Below are 22033 nucleotides of genomic sequence, written 5' to 3' on the forward strand. Positions count from 1 at the left end.
CAAAACAAAGTGTGTGCTGTGCCCTGATTGGTGTTTTTGCTTTGCACTTTTTTTGTTTTGACTTTGAAAAATGTTACGTTTTTATACACAGATAAACCAAAAGGAACGACAGATTTCTCATAATGTAGCGGAGTAAAAAGTGAAATATTAGACTTTGAAATGTAGTGGAGTGAAAGTAAAAAGTCACCCAAAATGGAAAAACTTCAGTAAAATACAGATACACAAAAAAACTACTCAAGTATAGTAATTAATTACATTTACTTAGTTACTGTCCACCACTGGTCGTGAGGCACAATAGCCTATTAGCCAAAACCTATTTTTTTCACAATTTCCACTATTTTACAATCATCAGCATGGCATATAAAAGCTCAGAGGACACGTGTAGACTCAGTGGATAGTATATAAAAGGGCTATATTTGTGTTGTAGACATTGTGATCCCTGGTTCCTATCAGCACCACTGTAAAGACATCTGAGTCTCTACAATCAACCATGTCAACAGATGAATTATATGAAAAGAAAAGATGTCCGTGACAGCAGGACGGATATCTCAGGAATAAAGCAGGATTTCTCAGTCGACTGGGAAACTTAAAGTGGAGTTCTACCTTTTTAAATTTGGTGCATAATTAAAAACTCTGAAAACTCTGAACTACCTCACAGAAAGTTATTACATGAAGTGGTTATAAATATGCTTCCTGATGGATGAAACACCATTTTACGGTAGTTCATGGAGAAGCTTTCGGCCTAAAACATATTGTTTTACATACATTCATGGCGGAGAGGTACATGCAGGGTGTTGTAAGGCAAAATAGTCCCCAAAGAAAACAGATTTACCACTATTTTACCATCAACATTACATATGAAAACTAAGATGACTGCGGATTTTGGATACCAAATAAAATGACTATATTTTAGTATACAAATTGTGACCCCTGGTTCCTATCACCACCACTGTAAAGAAACCAGAGCCTGTAAACTTGTCTGTAATGCACCATTTCATGTAAAACCACTCTGAATGACTTTGTTCACATCTCAATGATTGAACTATGCAGACATTTTGAAAGATCAGCAGAATTGCCTTTAGAATCCCCTTTAAAAGTGAGCCTTTCTGACGTCAAAAGGCGAAAAGTTGTGCAAGTTAAAATAAAAAAAGGGTTTTGGAACAAAATGTGTCAAGAATTATAAGTAAGCTAAGTTGAAATAAAGCTGTGCAAAAGTTAATTGATCAGGTCCAATATATTATTACTCTGTCATCATGTAATACACATATAATGCTACGCACATGCATTACTGCTTAACAGACATAACAATACGTTACAGTTCACATGAATCTGTTGGAATTACTCGGCCTCAGCAGCCGTGATTACAGTCTTCTGTTAAAGGAAAACACCTTTGGACCTCCTATTCTTCTGACCTGAAAGGCAAATATCAGAATATTAGCGGCTTCTTTTTTGCAAGGTGGTGAAATCAAGTGAAAATGTGTGGAGTTGTTTGTGTCGTGAGGTTTTATTGTCCTTTCAACAGGGACAGTGAGAGTCATTGGACCCCTGTTGATACTTGAAGTGCTTGTCCTGACGCTGGGCTGGACTCTCTTTGATGTTATGCGTGAGGAGACGGTCATTTGGGATTCATGACGAGCAGCGATGTGAGAAGAAGGGCTGGGGGTGGGTCCTGCGCGTTTATATGTGTGAAGTGTGTGGTGTTGGATATTGGGTGCAGGGTAGAGTGGGGGGTGCATCCATTTGGGCGATAAACCCATTTTCTTGCTTTGCTTTTTCCACTGAATTGAAAGATTTCTGCGTAATTAAGTTGTTAAGATGTAAACAGAGTCGTTCAGAGTGGTTTGGTGTGAAATGCTCCATTCTTGAAAAACTTACCGAGTCAGAACTGTTCACAGTGGTGGTGATAGGAACCAGACGTCCACCTCTGAAAGCTCAGTCGCAGAAAGTTACTACATGAAATGGTTGTGAATTCACTGCCTGATGACTGAGACACTGTTTTATGATAGTTTTGAGACGATTTTGGCCTTAAAATCTGTTCACAGTGGAGGGATACGTAATATGTAGGGTGCTGTGAGGCAAAATAGTCCCCAGATAAAACATATTACTTCAGAATTTCCACTATGTTACCATCATCAACATTCCATATAAAACTCAGGTTCACTGGTGGTTTGAAGTTGAAATAATAATAAATCACATCATTTTTTCATTTGGTAAACATTGAAAATGGGCCCCACAGACCTGAACACCAACACAAGGGTCAATGTATTGGTCACTCCCCAGTCCATGCAGTCCATGTATGCACTGAAAAAATAGGCTGTTTTAAATTGAACTGCTTAGGACCCGGAGAAACGGTGAGTCACTTCTAGCCTTCATAACTTCAGAACGGTTTAAGATACAAACATGATCCACATATCAGGACATTCAGCAGACCCGCCCCTAACTAGCAAGCATGACGTCATCGAGCTGTGACATCAGCATCAGCGAGTAAATCGACTCGGAAAATCACCTAAATTCCTGATATTATTGCTCTGCTCTTTGGCCTTCATATTCCAACAAAGGGTTAAAACTGCGACATGATTCACACATCAGATCACTCATCAGACTCTGACCTCACCTTCCAGAGTGATCTCATCCACCTGTGACTGTCAGTCAGCCAGAGATCAGCTCCAAAATCACCCAGATCCCATTCGCTACTGTTATATTACATCTCTGCTTTTAGCCTTCGTATTATAAACAAAGGGCTTTCAGTTTACATTGATTTTGAGTATTAAAAATATCTGATATTAAATATGAAACTCAATTTGTAATTAAAAATAAAGCCTGTCTTGCTGAGTATCAGAGTTTTAGCACTCAGCCTGAATCCAAGAGGACAGAAAATCAATAAAAACATGTTTACCTTACGCTAACTGTTTATTTTTACTCATAATAACCAACAGAATGAATCACCATCAGAATTATTGTACTTTCAGCTCACAGACACTCCAGACTAACAACTTCTGAGAAGATAACTACGACTGCACTTGTTTTCAAGATCTCTATAATTAAAAAAAAAAAAATCTAGCAGGCGCTGGGTAAATTTTTGATCAGACATGACCCAAATTCATGAAGATATAACATTTCTGTTAGCATTTAGATGTCAAACAATGGCATATCTGAGTAGCCCAGGGTCTCCTGAGAATAACAACATACAGCATGTGTGACGCTCATATGTGAATACTTCACAATTGTAATTGACCCAAAAAATACCAAAAAAATCCCTGAAATTTTAGGTTTCTAAGGGTTAGTGATGTAATGAGAATGAAAAACATCCAACCTTTTAATTCTAACGAATAAATAGAGGTTGGAAAATTGGCATGTAAAATGAATTATGACTTTATCACACAAAGTTATGAAAGGAAAAAAAAATACAAGACAAATGTACGATATGGGCCCTTTAACTTGCCCCCATACAACATAGATAAGCCAATAAATGCTGATTGGCTGAAATCTGATCAGCTTATTTGTGCTAAATCCAGGTCTTTGGATTGCAATATATGAAAATAAAACATCAGAAGGGACAAATATTACAAAATGTACATAATAAAACAACAAAATGAGTAAAAATTGAGATGTTTAAGGGTTAAAAAAGTGAAACCAGGGGCTTCAATAATGAGCTTATTTCCTCTGTTTAAGTTTGGCCTTTGACCTCATTACTCACACACTTCCAGAAGCCGCCACAAGAGGGCGACAATTCAAATGGCTCCCAACCGACCATTAAGAGCTTTTAGAAATGGTCATTACCAGCCAGCTGTCACGGTGTGAGTGAGTGTAAATGTAAATATGCAGCCACCACTGCTAATAATTACAATCTCCTTATTTTCATCTCCTTTTCTTTCCTGTTCCAAACAAACTGTCAGCTCAGTATAGTATCACTGGAGTGGACTGTGGCAGGACGTCAGGCTCCCATTGTCACGGACACAGAAGGTTAATCCATTGTTTAGTACGTGTGGGTTCGGACCCCACGTTTGAGGCCAAAGTCCTCTTTTGAAATCAGAGTCATTCTATGGAAATGTCCATTTTTGTGTCCCCAGCGTTTACAGATATATTATACTAGAAAAACATGTCAGGATTACAATTTATTCAGATTTTAAAACAAAACAATAAGCTATTTTAACAATTACACCTTCTTGAGCCTCAATTCAGCAATACTGGTTTATAAATCAATCATATTGAATTCCAGGCACCACAGAAGAGCTCGTCCTCACAGTCATGTGTGAAGGCTGAGGCCATATTTTGAGGTGAAAAACATGTTTTTCTGCAATTTTAACTGCAATCATCTCTACATGACTATGGAATATATGATTTAAATGACATAAAGAAAACAAATGGCAAATAAATATTATAAAATATATAATGAAAGCTGTGGTCCCAAGGAGTCATGTCTCTGGTGTGACTGTGTAACAAAAAATCTCTTATTTTGAAATAAAAGTCACACTGATGACATCACTTGACTTCCTTTTACCTGTTTTCTGAGGATCTATAAAGAAAAGCTCATGGTGAGTCCACTGTGTCTTTCAGTTATCAGAGATTTTCTCATTTAGCTCATGATTTCGTATGAAGCTTTTAGCTGAAGTCACTGGTGTGACCGACTTTATTCTGAGGTAACTGTGAAAAAATAGAACACAAATGGATTAAATTCCATATTTTAGTGGATTTTCCATGATTGACAACATGTGGTTTGATGCTCTGTAGCAGCCGTTCTGTAAAATGCATTGTTCATTAAAAATGTCTCTGGTGTTCCCTTTATTATGTGTAACACCAATGAGGATCAGTAACACCAGTGACTCATATGGGTAGATAGAACAGTGGACGTTTCTGTAGAATGACCCAGCTATGGAATGGTATGGACCAGTGATCTGTAGTTGAGGGCAGTCACGCAACACTCGTCCTGAGATGCTGTTTTGTGGAATGTACACTCTTAAAAAAAGATGGTTCTTTAAGGGTTCTTTAGTAAAGAAAATGGTTCTAGATAGAATCATGAACACTCAAAGAATCCTTTGCATCATGAAAGGGTCCTTCAGACTGATGTAATGGAATGTGCTGTCACTACAGAGCCCTGCTGGTGACATCTCATCTAAACAAACATAATAATAATAATGCCGACTTAGTAAGGCATGGGAATGAGATGATTAAGTCGTGGCCACGACTTAGTAAGGAGTGGGAATGAGATCATGCCTTACAAAGCCATGGCCATGCATTAAGATCTCGTGGCCACAACTTAATTATCTTGTTCCCACGCCTTAATAAGTCATGGCCACGAATTATTTTTATTTATACAGGATGTCACCAGTTTTATGACAATTATATTTATTATTTATTTATTTTTTATGAATTAATTTCTCATTTTAAGACAAGAAGTCATCTTCTTCTTATTGCAGATTAGAGTATCAGTGCTAAATATTTTGTCCAGGGCAGAGGTCAGTTTTAGATAGGAACCATTAAAGTGTCCTTTAGGTTTCACGGCAACCAGCAACTGTAATAAACTGTCCCAGCGAGTCAGTGTAGCAGGTCAGTCTAAAGGCTGTGTGAGGTTTCGTTTTATATCAGAAATGCGACTCTAATGCACCAAAACGTCTTATATTTGGGAGAAAGAAGAAAAAGAAAAGATGGATGAATGAATGAAATGAATGACTATGTTGTAATTTAGACCCCATCAATTCAAATGTTTACTATTTAATTACCTTTAAGACTTAATATTTTAGATAATAGCACTTTTCACAGAACTGCAAGAAGACATGCAGAGTTTCAGCAACATGTTTTCATGTTTAATAAAGTTTTATAAGCTTTTCCTGCAGTCACTGAGCAGAGCAGCAACATGGCAAAGAAGCAGAACCTAATTGGTCCTCTCGTGTGTATTCAAAGTGCTGATTGGCTCACAGATAGAGCCTCATAGAACTATGGTAGAGTTTGATTTTGGAGACAGAACCTTTTTGTTTTCTAGACAACTTAAAAAACACCCCACATAATGTTAAGAAGTTAAGAAGAAGAACATGTGAAAAACGCAGACAGAACCATATAATTCCAAAGGGACGATGCTGTATGTGTTTTGCACCATTTAGCTTTTTCTTGTATCATAATTATGTTATGGAACTGGAGGTTGTGAACTTCCCAGAAGGAAAAATCCATTTGAACAGACATCCAGCTCATAATTCCCAATGGGAGGGTCAGATTTCTAAAGAGCTCCGACTTCTCCAAATTGTGGTTCCGTGACGTATGTTTTTTGTGTATATTGTTTGTATGTGACGTCGCTAAATACTTGACTGTGAACTTAAGATTTTTTAGCAAAATGTACACTTCGCATCAATATAGCCCAGGGGTCAGCAACATGCGGCTCTTTTACTGCCCTGTTGTGGCTCCACAGCTGAATTAGATTTGTAGGTAAAAATAAAATAATCCTCCTTTACAGTAAAATAAAGTTCTGCTGATCGTTCAACACAGTTTAACAGTAAATGGTCTTAAAGTCTGGAGTTAATGTAGAACTGCTAATTGACCCTTTAACCCTGAAGGTTGGCACACAGACTTCTGGTCACCCTAGCAATGCTTAGCTAGTAGCTAACAAAAAGGCAAAGAGAGAGATTTAAGACGAACATCGATAATTTGGAGACGAATGGACTTATTTGCATTTATAATCACTCCAGCTGGTTTCCTGATACGTTTAATCTGCAACGAGAAACACTAAAGAGTCACGAAGCTGAATTTGCTTCTCATTCACCAGCTTCTTGATTGAATTTTCCCGTTCCACCTTAAATGGTGCAGCAGTTACATTCTGGTGCTTCAGGCACCACTTAAGGTGGAGCGGAAAAATTGAACAAGAAGCTGGTGAATGAGAAGCAACTTTAGCCTCGTAAACAGTTGGAGGTTAAGAAACATTTTAGAAGAAACTGTTCAACTTTTGTAGAAAAGTTTCCTGCTGGAGATGTGAGAAAAGCAGCTATAGCTGAGCTAAAGCCTAAAGCAGAGCAAAGTAAGTCTGCGTTTTCATCTATATTATGTTTACATTTATATACATGTTTACAGGTGAGATGCAAAAGTGGAGATAAAATCTCTCCCAAGTTGGTTTAATTCTTGTTGAAAGGACAAAATGGCTCTTCATAAGATTTGACCCCTGATATAGGTGCTATATTAATGGTGGATTGCCCTAAAATGCGTCCACATTTAAAATAAATGAGGCGTATAACCAAACACCTCTTTAACTTTGGTGGGAAAGCTTTTTAAGGTTACTGTGATTGTAAATTTTCCAGTGGAACACTATGAGGTGGGAAGTTGGAAGCTCTGAGTTTGAAAAGTCCCCAGCCAGCTGTGATGAACGCTGCATAAGAGGATTGTGGTAATTTTGCATTCATAGCAGTTTCCCTTCTTGGAATTACAGGTTATGCGTACAGACTATTTATTTTCCCCCGTGAAGTTGCAGTCTGTTATTTACTCTTCGCATAGCTCTCATGAGGTTGAGCTCATTTTGAGTCAACCCGGACTCTTATGACTTAATGGAAACTATTACTGTGTGAATGATAGACAATGTCTATCTTAACGTCTGACACATTGATACTAGAATGAGCAAAACCTTAATCCGTGTGATTGCCAGGTCAGACAAAAGCTCAGTCCCAAATGGTGCACTCGTCTACTACTGCACATGCACATGAGGACCGTGAAGCTGTAGGGCAGTGGTCAACAGCCCTGGTAATGGAGATCTACCTTCCTGTGGAGTCTGATTTCAACCACAATCTGCCCCAGCTGGTTAACATCTTCAATTCAAATCTGTCATTAATGTGACAAACCGGCCTCCTGAAATGACCCTCATGAACTCATCCTACTCAGTAACGTCACGTGAGTGAATCACGTGCATCATCAGCACAAACTAACGAGCAGAACGAGCTTCGCTGAGAAGATAATTAACTCTGATCAGCTCTCAGCTTCATTATTAGAGCGAGACGAAGGAGAAAAAGATGAGATGAGCTGCTTTTCCACCGTTTACAGGCTTTAACTTCTGTTCGGCGCTGCTGCCATGGTAACGCTGAGTGATGGCGCACGCACAGTGGGGAAAAAGCACATGAATTCCGATCTGAGCGTCACATCAAGGTCACATGGCCACAAATCGGACCCGTATCTGATCTAGGACCACATATGAAAGTGGCTCAGGTTGAATTTGAAAAGATCAGATCCACACAGCTCTGAAAACATCAGATCTGAGTCACATTAGAGCAAAAAATCGGATTTGTGCCACTTCAGCCTGGTAATGTGAACGAAGCCTATGTGGCCTTCAGCAAGAACAGCGATGATGCAGTCAGAGCAGCTGCCTATTGGCCAAAAGTCCATGAGATACAGGGGAGGGCCAATCAGAGCAGACCATTTAAAATTTGGCTTTCTGACTAACAGGGTGGAGCAGATATTTAGAAGTTAGTAAAATGCATTTGTTTATTTACTAAATTCGTCATTAAGCTACATTATGCTTGTAATCTTGTTCAGATACTGTAGATAAGCAAATTAGCTCATTAAAGAGTATGACCATTATGCTGCATGTGGCACAAGTCTGTCCCAAAAGCACACATGTAAACTAAGCACCCTTGAGGTTTCGGGCACAATGGGTCTACTCATTGTTGACTTTAAGGGAGACCGCAGGGCTTAGGGTGTCATTTGGGACTGGGCTATAGTCTGTTTCTTTTTTGTTTACAATGCAATTCAATTCAGTTCACTTCAATCTTACTTCCATACTGCTTTTCACAACAGACGTTGTCCCGAAGTCTGTATCCACACTCCTACTGAACATCAACAAGGACAGCGGTGGCAGGAAAAACCTCTAAGAGCATGAGGAAGAACCACTGAGAAGAACCAAGACTCAGAAGCAGAACCTCTCTAAGAGCATGAGGAAGAACCACTGAGAAGAACCAAGACTCAGAAGGAGAACCTCCCAACGAGCATGAGGAAGAACCATTGAGAAGAACCAAGACTCAGAAGGAGAACCTCCCTACGAGCATGAGGAAGAACCATTGAGAAGAACCAAGACTCAGAAGAAGAACCTCCCTACGAGCATGAGGAAGAACCATTGAGAAGAACCACGACTCAGAAGGAGAAACTCCCTACGAGCATGAGGAAGAACCACTGAGAAGAACCAAGACTCAGAAGGAGAACCTCCCTGTGATAAAGTGCGTCCCTCGGCCCGGCAGTTCGCTGTGGCAGGGGACACACCTTATGGGTAGCGTCGGGCAAGTGGTCCAAGTCACTGGAATAAATACAGCTAATTCAAGAGTCTTTCTCCCCGTCACCTTTATTTACACTCCAACACTCAGGATTATTTACATATTTACATGCGCACACAATAAACAAAAACAAACGAAAATAGGCTCTACCACTATTGTATTGACCAATGACTGCAAAGTCATATGGGTCTGTATTTGTACCACCTTCACTCTTCCACCACGCTGAAAGAAGGGATCTCTCCCGTACCCCCCAGTAATGGCGCTTATATTCGGGGTGCTCCTCCCCTAGAATATACCATTACTGGCCAGGGTTAAAAACAAGTGCTCCACGTAAGTAAATGTATTTACATCCAACAGTAAATCATTCGTGATCTTCCTTACTACTTAACTTTCCATTGATGATGTCATTAACACATGTTCACAGTACAGTGTACACTTATTAAACAGTTTCACTCTTCTCCAGGTTTGGTCCTTCCCTACTCTTCTACAGAGGATGGGCTCACCCAGGTAAGTAAATCACAGGTGAACCCATTCAGTTCTCTTTGCTCCTCACAGCAAGGATAACCAGTCCTCAGGTAAGTATAGGTAAGTGTTTACACTCAGTCATTATATTGTGATGTGTAGAGGAGCACTTTACATCATCACACTCCCTACGAGCATGAGGAAGAACCACTGAGAAGAACCAAGACTCAGAAGGAGAACCTCCCTACGAGCATGAGGAAGAACCACTGAGAAGAACCAAGACTCAGAAGGAGAACCTCCCTACGAGTATGAGGAAGAACCACTGAGAGGAACTGGAATAAAACATCCACCAGATGAAACAGATTTGGTAGATGACTAATTTTGTTAGAGGATGTTAGATATGAGAAGGTAGGATTTCAGTGTGACTGTAATGAAACTTTGGATTTCTCATCTCATTTACAATGAACACATTACAGTGCTTTCGCAGTGTAATCAGGAACAGCACCAAGTTCCATACTGTCATAGATATGAAATCCTACTCTTCCATCACAGCCCTGGAGCTCCGCTAGTGTTTATTTCCACAAAACCACCTTTCAACATCTCACAGTTTACAGCCATATGAAGTTTAACTGCTGCTGTCGTCTGGATCATGTTTCTAATTAACCAGCAACAATCCAGAAAAGCAAGCTGACAACAGAAAACCTAAAACTGACTTGTTTTGTGGGCCTGGTAAAAAACGACGGGTGCAGTATTTGTTACCTGCTCACTCGCTTGGCACTTTCTGTCGGTTATGAAACTGAATGGGAAAACCATGAGATACAATATGAGACAGTCTGATAGAGCAAAAGTTTTGGGAAAAATACTGTAATGCTGCCTCAGAAGACGACGCGGAACACATAGTGCATATCCTAGGATTTCAGTCACATGATTTTTCTCTTGCCCCCATATTTGGGACTGAATTTCCAGCTTCGCTGCTCCACATGAACTGGAGGTGAAAGATGGCTAAAATTACTCTCCTTACTTTGGAAGAGAAAAAACGTGACCTTGACAAAGTCTATAAAATAGTCTGAGATCCTTATACAGTTTCCCCTGAACTCCTGATTCCACTTAAACTGGAGGAAAAATGCCAAATTAGTGTTTTCCTGACATTTATATTGATCTCATACTCAGCCCCTCTCCCTATTCTGGAGAGTCTCTCAGTGCATTGAAAAGCACAGAAGCCCACCGGCTCTTCACGTCAGGGTGGGTAAAGGATCCCATGGTGTTCATAAAGAGGAGAAACACTCTGTCATTATAGGAGGGTAACGACATCAGCTAATTAACACAGATGTGATCAATGCAGGCCTTTAGATAACTTTAGCTGATGTTAACAGCCGAGAGATGAACAGTCGCCCCCTAACGGAGCTGCAGACAGCCGGGATAACTTTACTCTCTGTTTCTGATTTAAATGAGGTTTGAATGGAGAAACATAAGCGTTAAATATCAGACTGAATGTCGTGGGTCTGAAAACGACGTTGTGTTTCGACAGACGTGATTCTGTAAGTTTGCTGGTTCAGTTAGTTCAGAGTTCAGCTCCAGTCCTGAAACCCCTGCACTGCATAACTGTGGTTTCCCTGGTTAAAATCCCTGATATTATTAGCTAATTAATCCTTTATTGAGCTGAACGAGGTGTGAACAGCAGAGGAACACTAAACTATACAGTGCAGCGGCTCCAAGCCTGGAGTGAAAACACTGAATTAAAGGTCTTGTCATTCTTGGCTTCTGTCGCATCTCGCAGGTGAATCATTCACAAAGCACATCGCACTAGCATAGTCACTCCCTGATTCGGTCCACAAAATGGCGGGGCCTACACAGTGTGACGTCACGTGAAAAGTGAGAATAGTCGAATTCTCTTTTATTTTCAAACAGGCACTTCAACAGGCAGCAAGAATTGCCCAGCCCAGCTCTACCCCATGGCCAAATGCAGGGAGGGAATAACGTGGGTGGACACAAGGAGGATAGACAAAAGGAGGATAGACAATTCCAACACACTGTAGCCCATCTTCCTCGGTCACAATTAGTCTAACTACAAGCTAAACCTAGTGAAAAACAGCAGTTAGAAGAAACTGACCTTTTTAACTGGGAGTATAACATGCTTGGAAAGCCACTTTGCATTACCACACCCCCTAATCTCCTCACAGCTGAGTAGAGTCTGTGCCAGACACATTTCGTCACTCCCATTCTGTGTCACCATGGTGAAAAGTCTCCCGGTCTGTGGCCCAGGCAAGCATCACCACTGCAGTGAAAATCCCTGGCTTGTGGCCCAGTCAAACTCTGTCTTGGGAGTGAAAAGTCTCCTGCCTTGTGGCTCAGTCAAAGTCTGCCACTACGGTGAAAAGGCCCCGGCTCACGGGCCAGTCAGAGTCCGTCACTGTGGTAAAAAGTCCTCAGCTTGTGGCCCGGTCAAACTCTGCTACCATGGCGAAGAGTCTGCCAGCTTCTGGCCCAATCAAACCCTGCCACCATGGTGAAGAGTCTCCCAGCTTGTGGCCTATTGAGACTGCCACAGTTGTAATAAGTCTCTGGCTCACGGCCCAGTCAAACTCTGCCACTGCGGTAAAAAAGTCCCTGGCTTGTGGCACAGTCATTACTCAGCAACCATGGTGAAAAGTCCCTGGATTGTGGCACAGTCAAAACTCATCACACATGGTGAGACTTCCCTGGCTCGTGGCCTTGTCAAAACTCTGCCACCAAGATGAAAAGTCCCTAGCTCATGGTCCAGCCAAAACTCTGCGACTGTGGAGAAAAGTCCCGGCTCGTGGCCCAGTCAAAACTCTGCAACTGTGGTGAAAAGTCCTGGCTCGTGGTCCAGATAAAACTCTGCGACTGTGGTGAAAAGTCCCGGCTCATGGTCCAGATAAAACTCTGTGACTGTGGTGAAAAGTCCCGGCTCGTGGCCCAGTCAAAACTCTGCCACCGCAGTGAAAAGTCCCTGGCTCGCAAACCAAACTCTGCCAAAATGGTGAAAAGCCTCAGGCTCGTGGCCCAGTCAAATTCTGCCTCTCGGCTGGTGGAAAAACTCCCTAACCAGTGGGGAAAACAAATCCTAAACGTAACCACAAAGAGTACATAACAAACATACAACAAACCAAAGCATTTTACATTGGATGCACACGGCCACACATTTAGGCAATTTATCAAATTGCCTTACCAAATTTTAAAAAATAAACATTTCAACAGAACATATTGTTTAGCCAACATGTTAAGGAGGCGTAGTGTAGCGGTTGTAGGTAAACCCTGCTGTTCCCACCTAATGCTGTCACTAATAGTACTCAAGGCTGGAAAACACTTGAGTAAATACTTGACTTCATTACTGTACATAAGTATTATTTTGTAAAATTTGTACTTTACTTGAGTATTTTTAAACTGAATATTTCTACTTTGACATTAAATTTGCTGGAGGAAAAATCTACTCCTTACATTTTCATTTAGAGTTTCAAAGTACTTGTCACAAATCACAAAGGCCTGGAGCTTTTTCTCTTGCCAATCAGTTCAGCTCTTGCGCATTCGAATTTATTGCTTTATTAAATCGTTCAATTAAATTCATGTACTTGCAAAATGACGCTGCTCACAACTCTGCTAATAAGTGCTACTGTCGATTACTCACTACACCATACACCACAGAACAGATTAAACTGTTCATTTATTTATTAATAAAGTGTATAGTTTTTTTTACATGTTACGTCACAGGTTTCCGAGAAGGGCTGAGTGAACTGATGTCCCAGTGAATTTTAAACTTCATGGACCAATCAGGTAACTTGGTGATTAGTAGCGTTGTAGTACCTGAGTCTGGTCTCGGCTTCGAGTTGGACTCTGGTCGAGTGCGATCTCTCCAACTGAGGTACATAGAAAATAAACTTATTGAATATCATCAAAAGCTTTAAACACATTAAAACAGTGCTTTCCCTACATGTTAAAATCTAACCTGTCCTGCCAGTTGAGGATCTAATTCATAATCAGATCCTTTCCTTGATGATGTAACTGAGTATGATTTGTTTGCTGATGTTCATTGGTTCCAAAACTGAAATGCCTCCTGAGGGCAGATGGTAATGTTACTATTACTGTGTTTTCATTTAAGTATAGTATGGATGCATGATGTGCTTGATTTAGATTCAGTTAAATTTAGCTGATGTTTTGATTAAGTTCCGTCTTCCTTCCTCCTTCGATGTGAAAAATTCAAATTGCTGCAAGAAAATTTCGTAACAAAATTGAAAAACATTCTCCCAAATACATCTCAGTACCTTCAGTCAGGGAACATAACTGAACCATAATTTGTCGAGATTATATGTTCTAAGCTGTACTGACTCCACACACCCCGTCTCGTCTCCAGGCTTTTATTTTACTGTTCTGTTTTAAAACATTCGGTTATGAAAAGGTACAAATACGAACTTTTCACCTGGAAAAACTTATTTAAGGATCACAATCAGACCTTAAAACCACTGTTGAACCTTTGAGGGAACATCTACATTGTTTGTACCTTGATGAATAAAAAATGTACCTTCGCAGAACCTTCATTTCTAACAGTGTATATATACATATAGGGAGATTCACTCGAAAGAGGCCCCGAATATTCTGTAATAACTCTCTCTAGGACGAAGCAATCTGAACGAAACAACATGCAATGTGCTCCTCAGTATGTGGAGCTTCAAACAAGCTGGGATGCCCCTGCGTCGGAGTGATGAGGTAGGCGCCAGACAGCCGTCGCAATGTTTAACCTCTGTTAGCAACTTCTGGGTGCAGACCCCCGTATCCCTTCATGTGTCTGGCAGAAAAGAGAAATCACTTCCAGCATCGCATGTAATGCAATATGTCAAGGTATGTACGTTTTTTTTTTGGTTCAGATTGCTTCATCCTAACGGGAGTTACAACAGAATATTTAGGGCCTCTTTTGAGTGAATATATATATATATATATATATATGGAGATTCACTCGATATCGAGATTCAGTCCTCAGTGAATGGGAGTACATGGAGCTCAAGGGCTAAAAATGAAAACTTAAAATAGTTTCATTTTCATTTTAGAAAGTAGGAGGATGTATTTCACGGAAAACATCACCTGTTTGTTTCCTTTTTTCTACAGCAAACAGGTTTTAGGCAGCAGGATGCTGGCATTACTGCTGCTGAGTGCTGATTGGTTGGTGAGCAGAGCAGCTCATTGGCTGTTCGCGCTCACAGACGTCATGAACGTACATGAGGCGCTCAGTGTTCAGGAAATGATTGTATTCTTTTACATTGTAGAGAGGAGAATCACCACTCTGCACTGTCTTCTGGGTTTCTCAAACACTAGAGGGCGCTCCCGAGCGAGTCCAAAATGAATGGGTTGATATGGAGCATTTGAGCAAAATCATAGCTCTCAGTTGATTCACTGAGTAGCATAAAACATTTTAACACTGCTCTTATACTTTTAAGAGCTTTTAAACTCAAGTTATAGGCGCCTCATGTACGTCCATGACGTCAGTCAGCACGAACAGCCAATGAGCTGCTCCGCTCGCCAACCAATCAGCGCTCAGTAGCAGTAATGTTAGCGTCCTGCTGCCCAAAACCTGTTTGCTGTAGAATAAAGGAAACATACAGGTGAGTTTTCTTCGCTGTTTTAGTGAAATCCATCCTTCTACTGTCTAAAACTAAAGGAAAGTTCTGGTTCAGTGATTAGAAACTATTGTAACTTTTCGTTTGTAGCTGTTGAGCTCCATTCACCCCCATTCACCCATTCAATGAGGACTCGCTCACGGGCGCCCTCTGCTGTTTAGCAGTCCTGTTTTTGATATAATGTGGTTGGGGGTGGAGGGGGGATAGAATAGGAGGTGGCCAGGCTCCTCATAAACCGGCTCGGGTGATTTATCCTCTTTACAAGTCCTCTGCTATTATTTCACACTCCAATAAGAAAACAGAGGCACCACATTGTGTTTACACATTCACACCTCCCATTTGATTTAAACATTCTATTTTCTAAAATTCACTTCTAAAAATCAGTGGCGGACAGTAACTAAGCAAACGCAATTCGTTACTGTACCAGAGTAGTTTTTGTGTATCTGTACTTTTTCCATTTTGGGTGACTTTTTACTTTCACTCCGCTACATTATGAGAAATCTGTCGTTCCTTTTGGTTTATGTGTGTATAAAAATACAACATGTCAAAAAGAAAGAAGTGCAAAGTAAGAACACCAATCAGGGCTCACTTTGTTTTGAGCTTGTTTTGACCTGTTGGTCATACCGACCCAGTGCAGCACACGGTTCAACGTCAGTGCAGCAGCGTAAAATTTTGGGAGAGTCTATTCAACATAAATGATGAACTAACCTAACTTTGTGTAAATAGACCACAATATAGAAATATGTACTCATATGCAGTTGTGACTGACGTGTCTTTGTTCTGAATTTATACAAACATTTCATTTTATAGTAAATTAGTTTTGGCTAGTTTGTGTTTATGAACAGAGACCTACAGCTGCAGTTTAGTAAAGGAAACTGAGTTTAAAGTTTTTATTAAACTTAAACTTGTAACTAAGTTGCAAACAAATCTTATCCTGAAACTTTGCTTGTTCACAAAAAGTGATTTCAGAGCCACTCAGTTCTACCTGATGGAAACTGTTTGCCTTCAGTGTTTTGTGCTTATGATAATTTTAATAGACATCAGCGTCACTAATTAATGACATTCTATTAAAAGACTGGTTTACTAAGAGAGACACTGGAGTATTTTCACCTAAAATGAGTTAATGAAGAGTCTTGCTACAAAAATGATAATAGGACATTCATAATTAATCTATTAGTACTTTCACTTTTGATACTTAAGTACATTTGAAGGCGAAAACTCAAGTGGAGGTCTAAAGGGAGGAACTTCTACTTTTACTGCAGTAATATTTTATCCGCTTTAGCTCGAGGTGACATGGTTTGTGTTCTTCGTCCACCGAGCTGCGACGCTGCCGATGTAGATCTCCAGCCGTCATAACAGGAAAAGAGTCACCGCAGTTTCGTTTCTTTCCCAAACATTGCGTCACGCGGGCAACGTAAGCAAAGAGTAGCGAGAAGTGACGGTGGGGGCGGGGCGTTGACGCGGTGGGAGGGGCGTCAGGCCGAGTGGGCGGGGTTGTCGGGCGGTTGCCGTGGCCGGGCCGTTGCCAGGCGCTGGGGGTCGGTGAGTGAGTGGGGAGAGTCGCTGCGAGTCCACAGCGGCGCCACACACACAGGCAGCGGGGGCCGCGGAGACTCTCACGGCTATGTAGCCGCCCGATCTCAGGACTTTTCACATGACACTCAACCAGAGCTGAAGAGCAGAACAGAAGTCCGGGTCAAGAGCCAGACGGGTCGGTTGTTGGGGCTCTTTAAGCGACTTTAGCTGGAAGGTTGTCGTCCACCAACGTTACTGCAGCGGCTAACGGAGCTAGGCTAGCGATAATCTGACGGAGGACCGTTGGCCATCAGCGGGGCACTTTCGCCTCACGTCCGCCGGGGGGAAAGAAGGACAACACCCCCCCCCGCCTCCTTTCTGAAGACCCAACCGTCAACTAAATGATTATGGAGAGGAAGAGGGTGGACTGTCCGGCTCTGCCGCCGGGCTGGAAGAAAGAAGAGGTGATCCGGAAGTCGGGACTCAGTGCTGGCAAAAGTGATGTTTATTACTACAGGTAGGCTAACCGCGCTAACAGCAGCCGCACTGGGGCTCTTACTGTCCCGTGCCTGAAGTCATGGACCTATTTAGTCCTTTATAAGGCTCGTTTAACGAGGACAGGTTTACTTAAGTGTTGTAAACAAGCTTAACTCCACTTCTCCCTTGTCGGCGCCCACACTGTAGTTTGTATTTCTGTCTTTGTGGGGGCGCTGAGATGTGTCTTTATATGACTGTACGTAGAAGCTCCACTTAACCTCTTGTACTCGTGGGTCTATTTTGGTTTGTCCATCTGAATTCACGTGACCGAATCGTAAGGCAAATTGTCCAGTAACTGCATGAAATAAATGTAAATTTTTATTTTATTTATTTGTTTATTTTTTGTGAAAGCTCCCCTCAGATTAACAGAACATGTGTTTTATGATCACACATATTCCTATATGCTTACAATTGACTGCTAAAGCTAAAAATCTTAGACGCTTTTTGCATTATTTTTTAATAAAAGTAATTTTTACAGAGCAGATCACTGAAGAGACGCCGTCTGTTTATAGTTTATAGCCCAGATTTGTGGAAAAATGGGTTTCAGTAGGGAAAAAAATTTCAGTTTCTTTTATTATAAGGGTTTAAAAATTACATCACCCATCTATTTGACTATTTGACAGTTTCAGCTCTCATACGACACCCACCTTCTGAATGTAGCTTATGAAATATGAAAGTTATGAAGAGTATGACTAAGTGCGTTTTGAACCCGCCGGTGGGTTAAAAAGGAGTTTAAAGGGTTAAAGGGGAATTCTACCAATTTTTTCAAAAATTCGGAATAATTCAGTCCTCGAGATGTAAACAGAGTCATTCAGAGTGGTTTGATGTTAATGGTTCATTGTAGAGGAACTTACAGACTTACATTTCTTTACAGTGGTGGTGATAGGAACCAGGCGTCATGAGGTCTACAAGACAAATATAGCCGTTTTATGTGCTGTCCAGAACCACCAGTGAACCTACATGTCTCATTTGAGTTTTTATATGTGATGCTGATACCGGTAAAATAGGTAAAAAAGGCATAAATCTGGATAAATAAGGTTTATTTGGGGACTGCTTTGCTTTACAACATCCAGCATGTACCTCTCAGTTATGTAGGGATTAAAAATAAATGGATTAAAGCCAAAATTATCCTAAAACAAAGTGCCAAACATCAGACAGTGTATTCATACCCGTTTCATATAATAACCTTCTGTTAGGGAACTTACAGAGGCCTTAGACTCTTTAGACGTCTGGTTCCTATCACCTCCACTAACGTTTCATTATGCCGATTTTTTTGAAAAATTGGTGGAGCTCCCCTTTAACCCAGCCCTAACCTTAACTTAAACCTGACTACTCTGGATTTTATGTACTTTTTACAGTAAAAGCGGCACTTTATGCAGAACAGAAATGCATTTTCCTCACTGGGAGCAGCCAAATGTTCCCACAACGTCAAAACCGTAAACGTTATCCATCACATTTGGGGACGTGCAGCCCTGCAAAGTGCTGAACACATAGTCACTCACACGCGTACATTTCCTTCATGACTTTATGCTTGTGAACTTGGCCAGGAGCAAAGTGTGAATCCTTCTGTCACTGGTCATTTGCTGAGGACTCTGTTGGCTGCCCGTCAACCTCTCTAGCAATAAACGCGATAAAACAGATTCACAGTGTTGAAGTCCAGCAAGGGTCCAGAAAGCTTTGCTGTCAGCTGTGCACGCCTTTTTCTATGGCAAGTGTTTGGATAACATGGGTTAATATTGTCCCTATGTTGTCCTTTTTTGTATAATATTGCATACTTCTCTATAACTCAATATTTCAGATGTAAACAGAGTCTCTTAAAGTAGTTTGATATGAAATGATTTGTCAGACTTACTGACTCTGATTTCTTTACAGCTGGTGATGGAGAGGTTAAATCTATAAAAACAAGCTTTTTTTTAAGGGACTATTTTGCCGTACACCCTGTATATTTGTGTATCTCTCCACCATGCATTTCAAATATATATATATATATATATATATGTATGTGTGTGTGTGTATGTGTATATATATATATATATATATATATATATATACACACACACACACATATATTTATATTTATATATATATATATATATATATATATATATATATATATATATATATATATCTCGCTGTTGTCAGAAGAAAACCTCTCCATTTTTGTTTTTTTGTCCATTTTTCGTTTTTCAGTTTTTGACATAATTTGAAAATGCCAGTTGTCCTTTACATTGTGTGTAAATTTCGTGATGAATGGACCAAAAGAAACAACCCAAAGTCACTTGGAAAAAAGTCTGGTTCCATTGACTCACATTAAAGGTAAAGTAGGTTTTCCTTCTCCTGTAAAATTACCATTTTGGAGATACGAGGATACGAGGTTTTCTTCCGACAACAGTGAGATATATATACAACTCTTCAGATGTCTGGTTCCTGTCGCCACCACTGTGAACAATTTGTGGCTCACTAAGTTTCCTTAGAACAGAGCATTTCACCCCAAATCACTCTTGGCAACTGTTTACATCTTTAGATTCAATTATGCAGAAAAAATACTGAAACTTTTGTGTAAATTTTCATCTTAAACAACTTTGGCCTTATGATACATTTATAGTGCTATAGAAGTAACTTCTGTGGTTGATGGAGTCGAGACATACAGACGAGAAGCCGGGACCTGATAGCTTTTAAGTTACTTAAACAGTGTTGGATCTGTGGTACAGTTTAAAGGGGCAATTAGCAGCAATTTGCCTTTAAGTTCCTTGTTCCTGGCTCACTGCTGGCAGGCTTTATGGCTTGGCATGTCAGAATTGAAGGCCTGATTTATGGGCGCTGTTGGCAGTGTTGTGTGAATGGTATCGATTTTGAGGGGTGCTGTGATCTCGAGCGCTGAGAAGGCGGAAGGTGTGCTGGAATGACGCATGCCATTCGATTTCAGAGGCTGTGTTGACTTGGCACTGGCTATAAATGCAGCGAAGCTTGCAGGAAGTGCTTTCGACTGTCGAGGCAGCCCAGGTGATCGCTGACACACCAGCCATGACTTAAACTCCGAGTAAACTGCATGTTCGAACCAGCCATTATGTGGAACAGAAACTGATCTCTGCAGCTCACAGACCGCTGTGTTCCTTCACTTCTCATCTCAGTTTAAGCGCAGGAATTGCTCCTATAGAAACGTGTCAGCACTGTCGTATCTCCATCGCTTTCAGTAGATTTTGGACAATATGGAAATATTTTACTGTCAAAGTAATAAATGATGGCAAAATATGCTTTTCTGAGTATATCGTGGACTTTGTGAGCACTTAAAGAACAATGACCAACATGTTTCATTACAAAGTGAGCATAATTGGGCCTTTAATTGGATTTAGTGAAGTGCAGTTTGTAAAACATTGCGTAAATATCGTTATCGTTGTATGTTTGTTGTTCTTACTCTTATTATTAGTATTATTATTATTTTCTTTTTTATTTGTGGCACTACGGTTTTATTTTTTCTGTTTCAACTCATGGAATCTGCAGAAAACTAAGTCTATATGGAAATGTGTTGGTTTTTGTGACATCACAGAAATGGTGAAATCAGAAACAAGCTGTAGTTTCCGTATAATAATAACAATACTAAGAACAATAATAATTATAATATTTATTTATATAGCACTTTTCATGCTGGTGGCAGCTCAAAGTGCTTTACAGACCGGTGAAAAAACATGGTTATACAAGAAATTATAAGTATTAATTCAGAATCATAAGAAAACGACACAGATCAGATTAAAAGATAAATACTATGAGTTTTAATGAAGCCCTGAGTTAAAGAGCTGCGTCTTCAGATGTTTATTAAAAGTGAGCTCTGAGCTTGACTGTCTAATAAAAGGTGAACTGAGCTCCACAGTTTAGAAGCAGAATAACTGAAAGAGTCTCTCCATGTTTTCTGTATTTTACAGAGGGTGTTTGTAGAAGGTCAGTATCTGCAGATCTTAGATTACACTCTGGAACATAAACAGACAGACACTCTGTGATGTAAGTGGTGCTTTAAGGTCATTTAGAGCCAGAAAAACTAGTAGCAGAACTTTAAAATCTATCCTGAATGATACAGGCAGCCAGTGCAGCTCTTTTAAAGCAGGACTGATCTGATCTCTCTGTCCTGTTTTTGTTAGGATGCTGCTGCGTTTTGTCCGAGTTGTAAAGAACGTATAGTTTTCTTAGGAAGTCCAGTAAGAAGACCATTACAGTGATCAACTCTGCTGAACAAACGCATGAACGAGTTTCTCTGCGTCACTCTGAGAGAGAAAAGGCCGAACTTTAGCCACATTTCTCAAATGATGAAAAGCTATTTTAGTGACTGTGTTTACATGCAGATAAAACAGAGCTCAGAGTCTGAGATCACACCCTTCTGCAGGTTTGGTATGTGAAGCTAAAGAACCAAGTTTCTCATAAAGCAGTTTCTGTACCAACGATCACTATTTCAGCTTTTTCATGATTTAATTGTAGAAAATTTTGCGACATCCACTGAGAAATATCTGACACAGCTGGTTAGTATATGGACTGAGGAGGGAAGGGTATGTTTTGAAATACTATATTACTATATAAAATCTTTTATTTAAAAAAAAATAATGCAAAATTGGGTTTTATTTTACATGATACAGGCGCTTTAAAATGGCAGGCCAGCAGACGTGCTTGAAG

General features: G+C 40.3%; 1 protein-coding gene across 3 annotated transcripts in view; it reads left to right on the forward strand.

Moving 5' to 3' along the window:
- Positions 1-16831: 16831 nt before the first annotated feature.
- mbd2 (methyl-CpG binding domain protein 2) overlaps positions 16832-22033 on the forward strand; it is a 78965-nt gene continuing 73763 nt past the window's right edge. For 2 of the 3 annotated variants that reach the window (XM_036580719.1, XM_036580720.1), the window contains exon 1: positions 16832-17354. In XM_036580719.1, coding sequence (XP_036436612.1) covers positions 17239-17354 — 116 coding nt within the window. In that variant the 5' untranslated portion in view covers positions 16832-17238. The remainder of the gene's footprint in view (positions 17355-22033) is intronic. The other variant, XM_036580718.1, reaches the window with a different exon arrangement.

The sequence above is a fragment of the Colossoma macropomum genome, unplaced genomic scaffold (assembly GCF_904425465.1).
Source record: "Colossoma macropomum unplaced genomic scaffold, Colossoma_macropomum, whole genome shotgun sequence".
Taxonomy (NCBI): Eukaryota; Metazoa; Chordata; class Actinopteri; order Characiformes; family Serrasalmidae; genus Colossoma; species Colossoma macropomum.